The sequence below is a fragment of the Falco rusticolus genome, chromosome 1, assembly GCF_015220075.1.
Source record: "Falco rusticolus isolate bFalRus1 chromosome 1, bFalRus1.pri, whole genome shotgun sequence".
Taxonomy (NCBI): domain Eukaryota; kingdom Metazoa; phylum Chordata; class Aves; order Falconiformes; family Falconidae; genus Falco; species Falco rusticolus.
The window spans coordinates 13,144,706-13,164,122 of NC_051187.1; the positions used below are offsets into that span (position 1 = coordinate 13,144,706).

At 40.2% G+C, this 19,417-nt stretch overlaps 1 protein-coding gene across 13 annotated transcripts in view; it reads left to right on the plus strand.

Moving 5' to 3' along the window:
* TNRC6C (trinucleotide repeat containing adaptor 6C) overlaps positions 1-19,417 on the plus strand; it is a 110,315-nt gene that overhangs the window by 38,593 nt on the left and 52,305 nt on the right. For all 13 annotated transcript variants that reach the window (XM_037410380.1, XM_037410341.1, XM_037410405.1 and 10 more), the window contains exon 4: positions 12,532-12,858. In XM_037410380.1, coding sequence (XP_037266277.1) covers positions 12,532-12,858 — 327 coding nt within the window. The remainder of the gene's footprint in view (positions 1-12,531; positions 12,859-19,417) is intronic.

Consider the following 19,417-nt stretch of genomic DNA (forward strand, 5'->3'; position numbering starts at 1 on the left):
ATGTATGACACGTTAAATGCAATATGTCTGTGCTGAAATGTTGGAGGCTTCAGGGAAAATGTGGACTAGAGACCGGATTTTAGCAAGTTGTATTTATTTGTTTGTCATTGCTTTGCAATGGGTGCCTATTTGGACAAGTCTGTGTGCGGAGAGATGCACGTGATTAATACTGGTATTTGAGTTACATGAATTCATAAATGCAGCTTCACATCGCCTGCAAATTGGAGAACTATGGCTTGAAAGAAAACAGACAAATTGTTCAGTCTTGAAAGTTACCATCTGTTATCAGTTCACTTTCTGAAGAAATGTAACTGTGATAATTTAACTGTTCCATTACCCAGAATCTTGATTCATAGCTTGGACTTTTAAGTTAGAGGCCTGATGTGTATGGTCCAATTTCTGTTCATCAGTTAGGTCAGGGTAAACCCGTGTGTGCGCACGTAGAGCCTTCAGTAAACATGAGTTTGACTTGCAGTGAAAGAGCATCATATTTGCTTTGGATTATCAATCTATTGTTGATGTCAATCTATCAACTTAATTAACTGTACCATTTTTAATGGCACAGCTAATTATTCGTGAATTTGAAATTAAAATTATAATCAATGCCAACATGGAGGAAAGCAGGGAGGAAAATATTAAAGCTGTTAAGTCTTAAGTATTCTTTGCAAGACTGCTGCACGTGAAACCAACCTGAATAATGTGGAATGGGATTGAAGAAAACTTTTAAAAATACATGTTGAATCACACAAAACAGGTTTTGTATCTGTCCCTCAAAAGAAGTATTTGGCACCTTCTCTGCTGACAGATCTGAAAGAAAAAAAATGTAGATGCTGTTCCAGAAAGGGAAACAAAATCTAGTATCTGAGCTCTGAAGTATGCAAGGATCTATGTTTTTACTAGGAGCTTCTCCAGTTTTTAAGAGAAAAGTTAAATTTGTGAATATAGGGTTGTATCAAGAGTCAGGCTGGGATGGTTCGCGGTGCAGAGGTTCTGCAGCATGGTGGGCTGTGATGGGCTCACAAAGATAATGCAAACCCAGTTATGGTGGAGGGATAAAATGCTATTTGGTGTCGATACAATTTCAAGTTAACATTAATCAAGAACAAAATGGAGAGGGTCTGGACAAGTGGGGCTGATGAAGAAAGACCACATCTTCAACTTACTTAAAAAACAGCAGAAGCTGGAGAGAGCACTGTGGCTATCAACCTGAGAGAAAAATGATTTCTTTGTCCTGGCTGAGGGAAGTGGGAGAACCGAATGAGATGGATTTGGAGCTCCATTTTACATCTAGGATTGTAGAAAATAGTGCTAGAAAGGTTCTGGAGAGCTCACCTATTCCATCCTTTTGCCCTGAGACAAGATCACTGTACCTGTATCATGTCTGCAGATAATCCTTAATCGTCCTTTTTGTTAGAAATATAAATCCTAGTCTCCCTGCTGCAGTTTAGGCCCAGCAAGTCTTGTCTTACTCACTGTGGGATGGAACAAATTATTTCCTCCTCTTTCTTTGTATTTTTCTTTCTCTTTCACCCACCCCCACTTTGTGTACCCGGTGTCTTCTAGACTGAACTACTTCTTTGCTTCTGTCTGCTGTGCTAGTTCATATTTTCAGGTTCCTGTTTCCTTCGTACTCTTTCCAGGTGGTCCAGCTCTTTCTTGAAGAGCGGTGGTGCCGGTGGGTGCAGGTAGTGCTGCAGTGAAGGCTTTGAGATGCCAGACTGAAGCAGAATGGTTACTTTGAGCCTCAGGGCTGGTTACTGAATTCTATTACACCACTTGTCTTCTTACAATAGCCTGATTTTTTTTTTTTTTATTTCCTTTTGGTTTGTGATCTGCTGAAACATTGCATCTTTTTCTGCAGAACTGCTATGGGACAAGTTGTTTTCTCTTCTGTGTGTAATTCTTCCTGCCTAGCAACATAACTTTCATTGTTGAATTTCGGTCACTTGTTTCACACCACTTCTCCAGTTCATCATTGCTGAGTTCTGATTCTGTCACAGAGCGCTCTGATCACCCCCATCTTCTGTCTCCGTAGCCTGGTGTCATTTGCAGATTTAATAAGGATATTCCCTAGTCCATCATCCAGTTGCTAACGAAAATATCGAACGGCATAGGCTCGGATCAAGTCCCAGTGGAATCTCTTCTGAAACATAATCCTGTTTTGACAGCAAACCATTGATTCTCCTAGAGAATATTCCAACCAATTTTACATTTAGCTCACATTTCCCCAGTTTGCTTATGACAAAATCAAGTAAGAATTTCATGTCAGAAACCATTATGAAGTTAAGATGTGTAGAGATTGCTTTGGATGATGGGACACGGATGGGAAATGTGAGAAAACGGGTAGAATTTGTTTGAACGGAAGCAGATGACTGGGTCTGAGTGGAGGGAGGAACAAATGAGGGTCAGGGTAGGAGTTAAGGCTCGGCTGAATTTATGGATATATTGCTCTAGAGGTAGGTGGTGGGTGAAGTATGAATGTTTCTGTTTCAGACCTTTGCATAAAACCAACAGTTAAGAAGGTGATACTAGTAATTAAATTGGAAGAGAAACAGAAGAAGATGAGAAAAAGATTGTAAGAGCTAACAAGGGACAGATTCAGGGAAGGCACGGCTAACATTTCAGATGAAGCGGGTGCATTAAGACACCAAGTTCTAGCCAAGGAAGTACCATTAGAAACCTCAGAAGTTCTTGCAGCTCGGTTCACAGAGAGAGAGGTTGTAGGCTGGGAGGGCAGAGTTACAAAGACAAGGGGGCAACAGTGGATTTATTAAGACAAGCCTGAGACATGCATACGCTGTCAGGAGGAATCTAGAATGCAGAGATAAGAAAGGTAAGAGGGGTAAACAGTGTGAGTGTGGGTAGGGTGGTATGTGGAAGGAATGTGGAATTACCTGAGAAGGCACAAAGACTAGCAGAAAGCAGCTCACAAACTCTTGTGCCAGTGATATGAAGAGGTCCTCTTTGCATGGCTTCATAATGCATGCAGAAAGATCTGATGCCCTTACATTGCAGGGATATTGAATGTTTTTCCTTCAGTAACTGAGGCAGTATCTGTTTAAAATGTATTAATTCAAGTATTTAAATTCCTCCATTATTCCATGATTTATGAAGCTATCATTTGTTGGATTTTCCCTGTTAATTCCTGTTAATTTTCCCCAAAAGACTTCTGCTCTCTTCATTAATACAGAATTTATCAATATTAATTTCCACAAAAATAGTGCAGAACCATATTTCGTATAAACTCTGGAAAAACACTTTAGTAAATAAATTTGCTGGGTATGTTTTTGGCCTAGTTTCCGAAGGAAATGAGGCTTATGAGATTAGGTTGTGTTCCTGTCTTAGTCTCCCCGTTTAGCTGATCCTGACCAGATTTGCTAGGAGGTCCACAGAGGTTCCTTGAGATGCGCAGTTGGGTGTGGAGCAACATTTTAGTTAGTGCCATTACTTGCCTTTCCCACCTGTCTGCTGAGGTCTTCAGGAAAGTCTTGAATGTGCTTTTAATGGTTATCTATTCTGGTTAGTCTGCCAGCTGGCTGGTCAGCAGCAGGGAGCCTTGAACAAGCCGCAGTACTGTTAGCATCTATGCCTGTTTAAGAAAAGAATGTTTAGCACTTCAAAAATTGTGAAATGCAACCAAATAGAATACATTTTCCAGGTTACTTTAATATTTATGTGGCTCTAGCAGATCCGGGAATGAAAATTAAAATAAAACCTTTAATTTCTAAGAGGTAATATGGAAGTTCGGTCTTAGGAAAGCGATTTGTGACTGGCTTGTCACTGTGGGCCCTGTAAGTTCTTAGGATTTCCTTATAAAATATTGGTTTCCCACAGATTGTTGTAAAACCTTTCTGGATAACATATTTTCAAAGGAGGTTCAAAATTAAAATTAATCAAAATTAGGAATTATTTTTTGACTGAACTGCAATCCACTAAATAGGTAACAAATAAATTTCAGCATTTATCAGATTATGGTGGGTAGTTACATGCTAACTTCATGCCATGATCATATATCTGAATATTGTTTTAGAATAAATTGTGCTTATATCTCGCTGAAGTCTGTGAAATGTGTTCAGATGCGCAGGTCAGACTGGGAGCTGCAGAGTGGGGTTTGAATTCGTCCTGGCGTAGATACCTTCTCAAGCAAAACCAGAACATTTTTGTGTTCATGGTTGGAGAGCTCCATCAGCCAGTTAACGTATTGGTAAATGTGACCTTGTAACTACTCCAAAACAAGCATGGAAATCCTCACCTGTTGGTATTTCCTGAATAAAATGTTTGTCTTTTCTCAGAATCACGTTTTTAAAAACTGTTTTTTCTCTCCTGTTGTTGTAAAAAGACTTTTCAAAATGTGATTTGTGTATAGGCAGGTGCAGTTCTAGGTGGGCAGGTGCCCATTCGGAGCTTTGATTTCTGTTATGGAGTTGTAAGCACTGGCTGTTCTAACTAGTTATGCAGTGTGTAACAGTGCATTACAGTGGTTTTAATCAGTTGCAGTTTAGGTAATATGTAAGCAGTAGCAATTATTAAGAACTGAAGCTAGTTTCTGGAGGCGTGAGGCTGAGACTGGCTGTATGACCACACCATATAGCATTGCTCCTTCTAAAGCAGAGAGGAGACTGGAGCCAGGGATGAAGGATTAGATAACACATCTTTTTGAGGAACTTCCCTTGGTTACCTCCTACCACCAAATTACACAAAATTGAGTTGTTGAGGGTTTCCCCTGAACTTTGCAGCTTCCTCTTAGTTCCTCATCTGACTTCAAATTGCCTGGCAAAAAACTCAAGTTCTGTATTAGGAGGTCTGCATTGCTAGAAGTGAGAGAAGTCTGTAGAGACTGTCGGGAAAGGTGGGTTATGGTAAGAGGTTTTAGAAGTGAGATGTTGAAAGACTAAGGAAGGAGGCAGGAAACGTTGCAAAAGTCAAGAGAAGGAAGTGGAGAGGAAACTTCTTCTGGCGGAGGAAGTGGGAGAAGATGCGCTGTGGTCAGTTAGGAGGCCAGATGGAGGGGGGAAATACAGTTAAAGCAGGAAAAGAAAATTTGTTTAGAGTATTAGAGAAATGATATGTTCAGGAATTGGTACAAAATCGAAGCATTTATTATATAACTGGTGTTGAAATTGTAAGGCCATAAGAATGCACATATTTTTGCTTTCAACCCTGAATGTGGGTTTTGCCGTCAAACTGCAGATTCTGGTTACGGCTTTAAAGCCATTATGAGTACTAATGAAAACAAAGTTGGGGATTCTCTTGGCTTTAAACTGTAACTTTTCTACAGCTCTTTTCAGGAGATGCTTGTGTGCTTGGGGGAAGGGAAGATCCAGACAGAAAATTACTCACTTTTGTATAGAAACGTTAGGAAGTAGGGTTTTGTGCAGTAGCTCACTGAAATACTGTTACTTGTGTGCCAGTAGATGTCACTGTGGATAAAAAATTCCAGCGCTTAGTAGACAAAGGAGGTAATTTGCTAAATGAAAATTCATCCTTTGAAAGTAGATTGGGGGGGCCACAATTTTTTCCTGAAGGAAGGCTTTTTTCAGCATACAAAAATGGATTTCTTGCTAATCAGGGCATATATTTTTGCCCACTACAGTCCTGTATTTTGTGGCTATCTTCGCCCGACTTGGGTAAGTTCATGGCTTTCTGTCTGACTTCAAAGGGGGTGCTTGTGTACGAGCGTGCTCCTGTTCAGCTTTATTTTGAGAGCGTTTAGTGTTTGGAGGCTGCTTTAATAAGCATCGGTCTTCGCTACAGTGTGTATGTGTGGGGAATTGGACATGGAGGAAGTGGCTTCATTAAGGTTGATTTGGAGGGGGGAGCGAGATGAGAAAAAAAAATTGCCCATATGATTGGCTGGGAGAATAGCTCTGAATTATGGGATCCATCTGTTTCCTGTAATGAATTCATAAACCCATCAAACAATGACCTGAACGAATTGCTGAAGGAAAAAAATAATACACTGGCATGATATGTTTAACGCAGTGAGGCACTGGCATTGTATAATCAAAAATTCTTCTCACATCCAGCACTTTGTAATGGAGCTGCTGTGTTTAATAGAAGCTGTAAATAAATCCTGTCACAGTAGCAGCCAAGAACACATTTCTGGGTTTAACTGTTTCTCTTCTGGAATGTCTGGTCCTTGAAGGCTTTAGAAATGCAAGTTTTATAGAGCTGGAGCGGGGGATTCTGAAATATAGAGAAATGTTAATGAGGTGAATGAAAGGAAAAAGCTGCCGTAAATCAGTATTATGTGGCTTAACCAGTTTCTTTCATTTATGCATGTTCTTTCCTTATGTCATAGAAATGTACTTAAAAGCTATTGTTGTAATTGAAATCTGTTAGACTGATCCTATTCATTATATTAATAAAATCCACCTACAATTGCTCGTAACACTTTTTTATGCAGTTGGGATTCCCGAGATTGTAATCATCAAAAAGCATATGGAGTAATTATTGGATTTGTTTGGGTAAAATTGGATTAAGAAGTTTAGATACCATTAAGTACTGATAATTATTACAAGCAAGCTCATTGTTTAGTATATGTACAGCTCTCAGAATGTAGAATAAGCAGATACCCATCACAAACATCTCTAAGAGCAAGCAGTCTCAAGGCTTTTATTTTATGCCTTTAATTGTATTTTTGCAAGAGGCTTTCTACTTAAATGTTTTTGCTTTAGCTCTTTAATCAAGTGCTAGTTATGAAAATCACTTTGCATTACATCCTTTCTCCTGTACATTGTAAATAATATTTTTAGTGGTTTTAGCCATAAAGGCTACATTGTAATTCCTGTATCTCAAACAGCTGCCCACATAACATTAGCCGTGACAGTGTATTACTTTCAGGTGAAAGGGTCGACAGGCTGCTCCTTCAGGGACTGGCAAGGTCTCTCTATAGATTGGCAGGTTGGCCCTTGGGGCTGATTAAATGTATAGCGCACAGAGCATCAGTGTTGTAGGCAGCCCCTGCTGACCACAGGCACTGCCATGCTGTATGCAAAAGGTTGCTGTCTGGTTTGCTTTTTTTAGCCTGCAGTTTGCTAAAATATTACATCTTTGTACATTGTATATTCTGCAAGGGATAGCTATCATCTCGAAGTACATCCCTTGTAGGAAGGAGAATGTCTAAATGGTTTATAAAGATGCTTTTAGGGAGAATATCGTATGACAATTAATAATTAGGAAATCTCATGTAGACACGTTGAATGGTAGGTGTTTATCGGAGTGCATATCAAAGGAAAATTGCTGCTTAAACATTGCTGAAGATTGCTTTAATAAATAGGTGTTGAATTTTTTCAAAGAATACAGTCATATTGTCTGTAACATATATTCTCCAAATATTATTGCTGTATTTGAAGGCTAAATTCTAGCCTGATATGAAGCTGGAATTTGGGAATCCGAGTCCATTCCTGTCATGATGTGCACTCTTTTTTGCTTTTATTTCCTGTCAATGGTGTAATTAAACTGTTATTTTGGAGCTACTATGATTTGTATACGCAGTATTCCTGCAAGAGCCTCCATTTAACTAGACTTAAAAAGATTTTCATGTACAAAATAAAAAGCACTTGCTGTGTTGATTAAAGACAGTAATATTAATATGCTGAAATATTTTTATTCTAAAGCACAATGTGTTCGATATTTTGATTTCCTTTGTTCTTTTCTCTCATCTACGATTCAGATATGTAGAGGAAAACATTGTTTCTAACACTGGAACTGGATTTCTCTGGCCACACCTTTGTGATGAAACAGCTTTGTTAATTTACATTAAAGCAAAAAGTGTTGTGTGTTCTATGACTTGCATTAGTAATGGCATATACATGTATGTATGTGTGCACCTATTTGGAAGTGTCAGATGTGGTTTATATATATGCAGTACTGAGAATATAATGCTTTTCTAAAAATCAGCCTGCCTTGCTCTCAGAAATGTGTTTCGAATCAATTAATATTCCTTAAGAAAATTTTGGGGCCAGGCAAATATCAGCTCCGCTGGCATTGTGCCAGCTAGAGTGGTTGGAAATCTCTTTCACACTTTCTTAATACCATGGGAAAATAATCTTTTGGTTTAAAAAAATAAGCAAATCAAAGAAGGCTCAATTCTCACTTTGCCATGCATTTGTCCCTGCCAGCCTTTTTTTCCCAGCCGCCCAGGACCTGGGGGGGTCCTTAAAGCATTTGATGGCCAGAGCTGATCTGGCTTAGCGAGGGGCCTTCGGTGTCAATGGGGGGGAGCGGTCCTCATCCCCACCCGGCTGCTGCCTCCTGCCCAGCCCCTTGCCCTCCTCTTCCCTGGTATCCCTTCTGACCTGCTGGGGTCTGGTACCTGAGTTAGAGAAACCTCCTGGCTGAAATGGTTTATTATGTTTGGTAGATCAGACTGCGTCTGGAGTGCTCTTTCTGAATCGTGTGGCTGCAGGCAAAACACGTACTGCTTCATCCTTTGCAGAAGTACTGAGTACTTCAAATTTCAATGTTTGTAAATGCTTACGTCTTGGTAATAATAGTAGTAGTAGGCGAATGCTTACATCTATGTAATAATGGTAGTAGTAGGTAAATGCTTACATGTTTATAATAATATTAGTAGCAGCAGCAGTAGGTAAATGCTTACACGTCTGTAATAATAATAGTAGCGGCAGTAGTAGTGGTAATAATACCCCAAGATCTTTAATTTTCCCACTTCTGTTCTCCATCTCCTAAAGGAAATGTAAATACACACTTTGCTGAAAAACACAAAGGGTAATACTATTTAGATTATCTTTTGAGTTTGTCAAAGCCAGCAAAACCAAGCAGGAATTGGCTTTTGTTACAATTTCAGGTTTGGATAAGAGGCACTTAGATCTGTGCACACCTCAGCTGGAAGTGGTGCCGCCTGCCCCAACCGGGGGGACGGGTGGTGGGAGCCCCAGCCTGTGTTTTCCACGCAGTAGGTTTGGTACCCACAGGAGCTGTGTGTGCCTCCCCCCCACTCCCCCCACCCCCCCCACCCCTGTGACAGGCACCCCAGAGGCAGCTGGAGGGAGACTGCTGTTAAAGGAGAGGATCAGCTTAATTCATTGGTTATACTACAATTATTTTAAAGGCCTGGTGGAATGGTAAAGTCAACAGGACTTAGACTGATTAAAATGAAGTAATATTTGGTATCCTGTGGGTGACAGATTTATTTATATTATGGAAGCAAATAATTTTCATATACATGTTGAATATGCAGATTTGATGCTTGAAATGAAATTCTGCATTTTGTGACATTTTCCATCTACTTTTTTAATTGCCAGAGGTAGGATAAACTGTTCATTTTCAAAGCTGGTGATATATTTTGCAAAGTCAAAGAAAACTTTATTCTCTGCTTTTCAGATGTTAGTGGTACTTTAAAATATATATTTTTTAATATTCAAAGTTCCTTTTTAGTTTTAGAAATAAGCATAGGTGAATTTGTTTAGACTTCCAAAATAAAAGATTTGGTGAAGCAAAGTGCTGATGGTTGCTGTCAAACTTGGTGTATTTTTGATTGTTCCAGATCTCTGCTTGCTTTGAAAGCACCCTCAGCACTGCCTTGGTGCCCGTCCCCTGCTGCTGCGGTGGGAGTCGGGCAGCCTCTCAGGTGTGCCAGGGCCGGGAGAGGGGCTGAGCTCTGGGTTTGTGGCATGTGTGTAACAGGCTGAGAGGCAGTTTTGCACTTGCTGGACATACTTGCGATGAGCTGGTGGAATACGCAGTTCTGGGTCTTGGAAGCCCAAAGGGTTTCTTCTGGGTGGCTCAGCAGCTCTGGTAGATGCCACCAAGTAAGCTAACAAACCGGTACGGTTCCCCGCCAGGCAGTGCTGCCCCCCGTACCCCGACTCCCCGCAGGCTGTTCCCCGAGAGCCCCCGCACCACTGACCTCTCCCTGCCAAACTGCACCAGCAAACACTGTTGCTGACCGGGGTGGGTCTCCCTCCTTGTTTCAGGCAAGGGTGGTATGGGGGGCTCAGCATCTCTGCGCCTGCAGTGCAAATGTAGAAACCTGGGGTGTCCTGAAATGCTTGATCAAAGGTTCAGGTAAAGACCATGAGGAAACAAAAGCTTTGTGTGAGTGCTGAATAAGCTGGTGGATGAGGGCTTTTAACTTGTTTTTTGGGAGCTCATTAGAAGCCTGAAAATTTATGCTTGCATTCCTGTAGGCAGTGTGATTTGATGTTAATATTAGCACTCTCACATCCAAAATTGAAAAACTGCTGAACTAAAAAGGCAGTGGGTGCTCTAGTTGGGTGCGGTAGCTTACCATGCAGTTTAAATGAGCTTTCTGTTCAATACTAAATAATCACATCTCCTTTGTCATCCCCACCCCCACCCCCCATTTTAAACCATACAGATTTGTTTACTGTAAACGAAATAAAAGGTTCAAATACTGTAAAAAGCAATGTGTTTTGCCTAAGCAGAGAACAACCAGAATTCATTCTTATTTTTAAAACTTAATGCTGTTTTACTTCCAGTAGTGCTTATAGAACATTGTATTTTGTCCCAGTAGTGAAGAAGAAGCTAAAACTATGGAAAAGGAACAGTTGAGATGCTATTTAGTATGTTGAAAGGTTTTAGATTTGAAAGATTCAAGACAAGCTTGTGTTACTCTTGTGCGGAAATACTGATGTACAAAAAACTGTAAACATTTATTTCTCTGAAATGTAAGCTTTAGTTACAAATGTATGTCTTCAGCCTATCCTACAGGCTAGTCCTACATCTCTGAAGTCAGAGAGAAGATATGTTGAGGTGTTCATTCTGCCCCAGTGAGAGCTGGTTGGCCAGCGTGGTACCTGTAGCAGATGTGCTCTGCTTAAGCTGGAGAACTGGTACCTTTCTGCGAGAGGCAAAACCTTTTTTATCATTAACAGTAGTGCTAATGTTGATTAAAATAATGTTTACACTTTACACATCAGAGAATCCATTTTGCAGCTGAAGTTAAATGCTGCTCACTAGGTGAGAAAGTTTGCCTTTAGTCACTTGTGATAGCTGGAAAAAGAAGGGGGTGGGCTGGGTTGTCTTGTGCCCAGGCACTTGTGTTCTTGAAAATGTGTAGCTTAGTGTAAACTGGCCCGTTGTTCAATTTCTCCAGTTACCACCTTTCCCTGTCAGTTTGAAATGAGAAGTGCTCTGCAGAGGGGTGTTGCTTTGTACCTTTGCAAAGTGCAGCAGAGGCTCTTGTGCTCTTCGGCGGGATATAAAAACTTGGTGGTTTTGTAAGACACTGGATGAAAAAAATAGCCCCCAAAATAGACTTGTTATGGCAAAACAGTTGTGTAAGTTATCCACTCTTTGCACTGAAAGGAACTGATTCTGATCAGTTTTAACTATAATTTCGAAAACATAAGCCCCATATTTTTGAAGTATTTAAATTTTTTATTGAATAAATTGCCTGCAAGTGTGTGTGTATATATTCTCCCTCCCCCCCCCCCCCCCATCCCAATACAGAGAACAACAAAAACATTTGTGCATTACTGTAAGTACAAAGTGTTTGCACATGTGTCTACAGACTGGGTAAAGCAGGAGTAACATAAATTAATCTGTACTTGAAAAACTTTCCTACATGTTTTCATTATCTGGAAACTTTCCCCTCTAATATACGCTCTTTTTCAATTAAATTAATGTTCTGAAATTCAAATTTCACAGCATGCTATTTCCTGTGTACTAGTAATGCCTCCAGTTTAAAACAAAAGAGAAAGAGTTACTGTGTGCTACTATTTCTTATTTAATAATTATTTTTATCAAAGTACATTATTTGAGCATAACAAAAAATATTTTTAGCCATCCTTCCGGGCTTTTATTTACTGTTATAGGGTAAAGTGTTCTTAGACATCCTGTTTTGACAACAGGCCAAGATGTCTTAGAAATGCTGGAAGTGAAAACGTCTTAAGAAGTTTTTTCACTTGCTCTGTTGTAGCGTTGTTAGGAAATCTTAAGTGTTGTACTTTCCTGAATCGTATTTAGTATAAACACACACAGACGCATGCACAGACATATACATTTGTGTACATGGGAGGCATAGGAGTGTTGGTGGGGGCTTGGCTGTATGTGAATTGTGCAATCAGCAGCCTGCGCGCGCTCTGCTCTGCTCCTGCAGTGGGTAGCAGGTATTTATAGTAACCAGCTTCTCTGCTGTGTGCTGCTGGCTTCTGGTGCAGCCTGGGAAGCGGGTGAGATCAGGCCAGGGGGGTTGCGTGGCTAAAAACAGCCGTGTGGGCTCTCTCAAAGAGCTGGGTGTGAAACCTTTGTCAGCTGTATTCCGGTACCTAAATTTACAGCCATACAAAATCAGGTTATTTAGATTTCAAAATTATTGTGTACGGTGTTTCAGGAGACTGCTATGTACATAGTAAACTAGCCCTCAGTTCTGGTTGTAACACTTTTTATTTAGAATCTATTTTACGTATTTTATAGTCCATGTTGTTTGAAGACTGAAAACCACGATCCATTTTCTCAATTACAGAAAAAACCCCTCCACACCTTTTCTGGTATTAAAGCAATTTTTGATTTTGTGTGTGTTTGTTTGTTTGTTTTTTAATGTAGTGCCAGAACCTATTAAGACCAGTTTAAGCCAGCCCCAACCTGCCGGTACCGGTACCAGTACTTCCACCAGCACTATTACCAACAGCAGCAATGGCAAGCGTGCGTCTGCTAATGGGCAGCAGCCAGCTGCTTCCCGTTACCTGCCTCGAGAGGTGCCTCCACGCTTCCGCCAGCAAGAACAGAAGCAGCTCCTAAAGCGGGGTCAGCCACTGCCTACTGGGACCCTGAGCGGCACCAGCCCAGCGCAGGGTACTGGACAAGCAGGGGCGAGTCCTCCTCCACAGCAAGGAGCAGGTGGACAGCATCATCCCAGTAAGACCCAAACAGGTAAGAATCGAAACCCAGTGGGGTATCGGGTTGTTCTTCACATAGTTATGCCCTCCACTGTTAGCACAGGTGTTGCAAAAACTTAAGGAATGTGAAGAATATTCTTAAAACAACAGGATTTAAGGCAAACGGTATGCTGTTGCTGTTTTCCTTAAAAAATATATAATATCATTCTAGGATCCAGTTCTAATAGGTTTTCTTATTTAATTAGCTGCTCAGGCCTGTGGGGTCCCTTTCCAGGTTTTTTCAGTTTTCTTGACAGATGTAATGAATATGATTTCGAGGAAATGTGAAGGTTTCTTTAGTGATCGTTCTCTCACAGGAGCATTGTTAATTTTGGTATTTCCAAGTTTTGGACTGTCATTTAGGCAATTTTAATGTTCATTAAAGAGAGTAATGTATAACTATGTAAATAAAAAATAGGAACTTGGCTTCTGTTGTTTTGTGACACTTTTATGCCTTTACTTGCTTATGCTTTCAATTGTTGTTTTCACATTAGGAAAGCAATACTTTGGGAAAAGTAGTTTAGTATCTTAAGGCTGTTCTAGTACTTCCTTCCATCCTTTGCAGATAGCCACACTGACCTTCCTTGTCTGTTGGAAATAGCATATTGTGGAGTAAGTCTCTTAGCTGCCTTTTTTCCTGAAGCTGCTAATGAGAATTCTGTGTTAGAGATTGTGTATTGTTTGCAGCGGAGATGAGCTTGGTTGGTAATTGGAATCCATCACCTTTTTCATCGCTGCTGTATGTGTATGTCATGTTAGGCAAAGCAGGGAGTGTTCTAAGATACAGTTATCTGTGGCTTAGGAAAAGTTATCTGGACTAAGTCACAAGGGGGTTTTGATATCTTGAGACCATACAGAAATTACTTATATTCAAGTGTTGCTCATTATCACTCATTAACGCTGTCAAACATCACAAAATTTGGATCTGAACTGTCTGCAGTTTTTCCCTTTGGGCATTAGTGAATCTTTCACTATTTTTGCTGTACTTGCTGCTGAACTCCAGCAGAGAAAATTATTTGGTATTGTCCTTAGAAGTTTTAGTTCGATAAGAAGACCATCTCTCCCAGAAATTAAATGGTTATTGAGATGCATTTGGGAATAATATTCAACTACTCTCCAGAAACACAAATCTGAAAAGGCAAAATAAAATAATTGTTTATTTACTGAAAACATTGGGGTTTTTTAGGGAGAGTGGAGGTTCTACTTCTGTATTCTCAAGTATTTGGCTTTAGTGAGGTGGAATATAATCAAGTTTGTACCCGTTAGAGCAGCATTCTCATCTTTGCAAATCACAGTTCAGCAGGGATGGTGGCTGACATTCATGGCTCCTTTTTCATTTGGAGATGTTTAACTGTCAGACTGATGTTCTGCGTTAGATATATTTGTATTAAAATATTTAGAGGTTTATTATTTTTATTTTCAGAAATGTAGTGATTATTTGAGTGGTATAGACAACTCGACCAACTGAAGTGGCTCAGGCTGTCTGAGGGGTCAGTATTAAACTTCTAGGCATCATTATAGACATATCTGAAACATTTTTGTTTGATGTTTAAGAAACACACTGTAAATCATGAAACAAAGTCCACTGTAAATCATGACATAATCCGTAAAAGAACTTGGCTTGTAAGAGCATGGTACTAGCTGTCTGACTTTGATCTTGCCAGATGCATTTGTACCTTGAGGTTCTAGACTTATTTTCCCGATTCCTATTTTAACTTGCTGCATAAAGTAAGCACTCATCTCTGTAGTTTGTCAGCCTGGCAACTATCAGCAGATGTTTTATGCTGTTGTATTAATTTACTTTTTTATATTTTTGCTACTTTTCTGTTACTATTGGAAAAATACAGAATGCAGTAAAAGCTAGTACAAATGAGAGGAAGAGGAGTGCAGCAGCTTTTCGGATGGATATTGTACTCCGTATTGCACAAAACAAGTTAGTCCATATCAAACTCTTAGCAAGAGTGTTACTTGAAAGCAATTAGTGCGCAGTGTCAGAATTGTCAGGTGTTTACTATGTGAAGTCAAAAGAAAAGCTTTGAAAGGCACCAGACAATCTGTGCACAGTTCTTGGAGCAGGGAAGAGAATTTTAGAGAAGCTAAATCCTTGGATAATTTTTTTGTCTGCTGACAGCAAGAGGCTGTGTTTTGAGACTTAAATGGTGGCATGTTTCTCGTAGCGAGAACTTGCTGGATACTAGTGCTCCTGGATACTAGTGCTCCTGGATACTAGTGCTCCTGGATACTAGTGCTCCTGGATACTAGTGCTCCTGGATACTAGTGCTCCTGGATACTAGTGCTCCTGGATACTAGTGCTCCTGGATACTAGTGCTCCTGGATACTAGTGCTCCTGGATACTAGTGCTCCTGGATACTAGTGCTCCTGGATACTAGTGCTCCTGGATACTAGTGCTCCTGGATACTAGTGCTCCTGGATACTAGTGCTCCTGGATACTAGTGCTCCTGGATACTAGTGCTCCTGGATACTAGTGCTCCTGGATACTAGTGCTCCTGGATACTAGTGCTCCTGGATACTAGTGCTCCTGGATACTAGTGCTCCTGGATACTAGTGCTCCTGGATACTAGTGCTCCTGGATACTAGTGCTCCTGGATACTAGTGCTCCTGGATACTAGTGCTCCTGGATACTAGTGCTCCTGGATACTAGTGCTCCTGGATACTAGTGCTCCTGGATACTAGTGCTCCTGGATACTAGTGCTCCTGGATACTAGTGCTCCTGGATACTAGTGCTCCTGGATACTAGTGCTCCTGGATACTAGTGCTCCTGGATACTAGTGCTCCTGGATACTAGTGCTCCTGGATACTAGTGCTCCTGGATACTAGTGCTCCTGGATACTAGTGCTCCTGGATACTAGTGCTCCTGGATACTAGTGCTCCTGGATACTAGTGCTCCTGGATACTAGTGCTCCTGGATACTAGTGCTCCTGGATACTAGTGCTCCTGGATACTAGTGCTCCTGGATACTAGTGCTCCTGGATACTAGTGCTCCTGGATACTAGTGCTCCTGGATACTAGTGCTCCTGGATACTAGTGCTCCTGGATACTAGTGCTCCTGGATACTAGTGCTCCTGGATACTAGTGCTCCTGGATACTAGTGCTCCTGGATACTAGTGCTCCTGGATACTAGTGCTCCTGGATACTAGTGCTCCTGGATACTAGTGCTCCTGGATACTAGTGCTCCTGGATACTAGTGCTCCTGGATACTAGTGCTCCTGGATACTAGTGCTCCTGGATACTAGTGCTCCTGGATACTAGTGCTCCTGGATACTAGTGCTCCTGGATACTAGTGCTCCTGGATACTAGTGCTCCTGGATACTAGTGCTCGCTTAGTTCTCTCTCCAGCAGGTGGAGCATCAGTTCATTTACGAACTACAGTTACGGGAGGGAAAAAAAAATTAATCTGTCTAGCTCAGTTTATAAGGACAACAGCTGTGTGCCTGGCTGCTTTGCGAGGCCAAGAGAGGAGTATAGCATAACTCACTCCTGAGAGACCTCTGTAACCATGAAGCATGTACATTGCCAGTGTTACTTGGGGTCTCATACCAGCTTCACCTTCACCTTGACACACATAAAGAGCAAAGAAGAAATGGGAATATCCGGAGAAGGCCAAAACTTCTCGTCACAGCTGTTAGGATTTGAGTAACTATTAGCCTTAGAAAAAATGTTGGGATTCTATATCCTGAAAACCTCCAGCACTTAAATTGTGGATTTCCCATGAAATTTAATTCAAACTGGGTCATACTTTTGTGGATAGGAAAGTAAAGATCTTTAAACGTGAAGGTTCTCACTGAGCAATACTTTGTCAGAAGGAAACTTTCCACCTTCCTCCTCTTACCATCAGTAGGAACTGTATTCCTTTAAATGTCCATGTCTGATTCCCTGGGTATTTAATTTACTAAAGAATCTTGGCAAGTAAAAGTTCTCTGGGGGAAGGGAAGGAACAAAAAAATCTGGAGTAGTCTGGAAGAATCAGTGTAGGTACCTGATCCACGTGTAAACAGGAATTTTGTCTGTCTCAACAGCACCTGCATTGTAGAAGAGTGATCATTTCATGGACTTCATTAGGCATCTTCAAAGCCTAAAAGCAGTCAATAATACATCAGTGCTTCGGGCTTTCTCCCTCTGTGCTAACCCGACTGCCTAACCAGAGCTTGTTAGACCTGTGCTGATTCTGCCCAAGCAAGTCTCCAAGTGTGGCTTCTTTATGCTTATGATGAACAGTAGTAACTTTCTTCTTATGGATGACTTGGAGTTGATCACAGAGCCAGGGTCCTTGTACGCTGGCATCTTGGATCCAGAAGATGCCTAATGTGCATTCATGTCAGTGGCTTTTCTTTTTATGGGGTCATATTCCGTTATAGTTAATGTGAAATTATGCAACCACGTTCCTTCAGGTGCTATTTATAACTACCTGGATACAAGGAAGGCTGTTAGAGAGACATTGCCAGCCTCTTCACTGTAAAAATCACACTATTTTATCTCTTTATTCTCTTATCAGCAGTCCCTGTTATCTACTGCCTTGGCCTATCCAAAACACTTATCAGAACTCTAACTGCAGTGTCATGAATTAAAAAGAATGTTCTGCCAATGTAAGGCAAGTGGGAATTAATGACCAGGAATATATTCTTTGTCAGTTTATCATCTGGAAGTATCAGTGAAGTGGGTGAGAGTTGTGATTTTTTGTTTGTCTTTTAAGGTAATCTCGATGATGTTAACTAGACTAACTATTAAGAGCCAAAATTAAAGCATTTCAAGTTGCATAGAATATCTTAGAAATCTTACCATTTGAAACGATCTTTTATTCATTGTTAACTAGTATGAAACTGATTGTAGTACTCCAGAGCATTTTCTGTAGAAGAGTTATTTGTCTGGAACTTTTACTTTGAGCTACAAAGCTGGTTCTTGACATGCCCTCTCTGTAACCCTTTCCAGGATTACACTGAAGGAAAGCTGTATCTGTGATGTATGAGCAGTAGTCTAAATTCCAGTCTAGTTTGTTATTTCTACTTAAAGCTGCAGCTTTTTATCTCTTGCTTCCCCACATTGTCAGCTAACTCCAATAAAAGTGGTGAATAGTTAACTTCCCTTATTAACGTGTGAGACATTAATGGAATGACCCTTTTGCCATGTGATCTGAAAGAATTAAGGTAATTTCTGGAAGCTACCATGGGAGATTAAAAATAACAAATAATATACCCTTCTTTGTTTCTTTACAAATTATGACGTTTGTATAGGAGTCTCCAGGCAACCACTGTGTGTTTGATGATTATGAGAACAAAGATCAAAAGAAGTAATCAGTTTTTCTTGAAGATGCCTTTCACTTTTCTGCAATTCAGCAATGTGAAACCAACATCCATCAACTCCAAAGAAATGTACCATGTCCTGCAGGAGTCATGATGACACTTCTGCACTCCTTTTGTACTGGCGAGTTGAGTAGTTTGTTGAACAAATCTGTAACATATGTTTCCAAAGTCTAACAAGAAATAAAAGCCAGTAATTCATGCGGTAGTCAAAACGAGAAAACATGCAAGCATTGTGGAAACTGAAGAGTTACGCTTTTAATTTGTTTTGTCTGTTGTTTTCTGGGAAGTGAGAATTTGACAGCAGTTAGAGATTTATTTTCCTACTGTGGGCTGATGCCAGGTTGTGTGCTGAACTTTATTCTTCTGTGAAGCTGGAAGTTTTATTTCATGTTTCAAGATTTCTTAAGTTGCGTGGTATGTGCATGTTGAAGTAAGTGTTGTGGGCAGTTGGGAGTTGCTGAGTGCTGCTGTGTAGCAGGTTAACTCTTAGAAATCTGTTTGTATTAACTTTGGGTTTGATAATTCTTCTTGGAAGCAAGACTGAAAAAAAAATACTTACTTTTAAAATAACGTCTGATGATACTCGCTTGAAATATCCAATCCTGTACCTGTGGGTTGCTTTGCAGTTCCTTATAATAGGGCAATTTTATATGGTTGTGAAGTCAAATTTGGAGAAAATTTTTAGGAAGAGATAATCTCTCTTCTAAAACCAGTCCATAAAGTTGGAAAACACAGATAAGCTTTGACATACAGTTGTTTGGTCAGATCTAGCAAGGTAGTAGTGATCTCCATGCTAAACACGTTTGAACTATTGCCCAGTTTAGCTTATTGTATTTTGTGATGACCGTAGGTAAGGCATATGTATATGCAAAGGTAGTTCCGAAGCGTATGAATAAAGTCTTATTTCAAAAGTCTGAAACCAGATTTAGTTTGATTTTCTGGGGGCATGGCAAACAGGCTGATTTTTGACAAACAAAGCACATGTGAAAACTGTGTTTATGGAAATGATTTACTGAACTGTAATTACATTAGCAGAATATCTACGTTGGCAAAGCATTACTGTGTTTTTGCTTTTAGTTGGAAAGTTACAGAATTAAAACCAGAAACTTCAGAAATCAATTTATTTTGGGTCTTCCATAAGCAGAGTTTTTAGTATGTAATAGTTACAACACTAAACGCTGTAAAGTAAAAATTGGATATTAGTATATTTATCTTGTTTGCATGCTTTCTATGTAT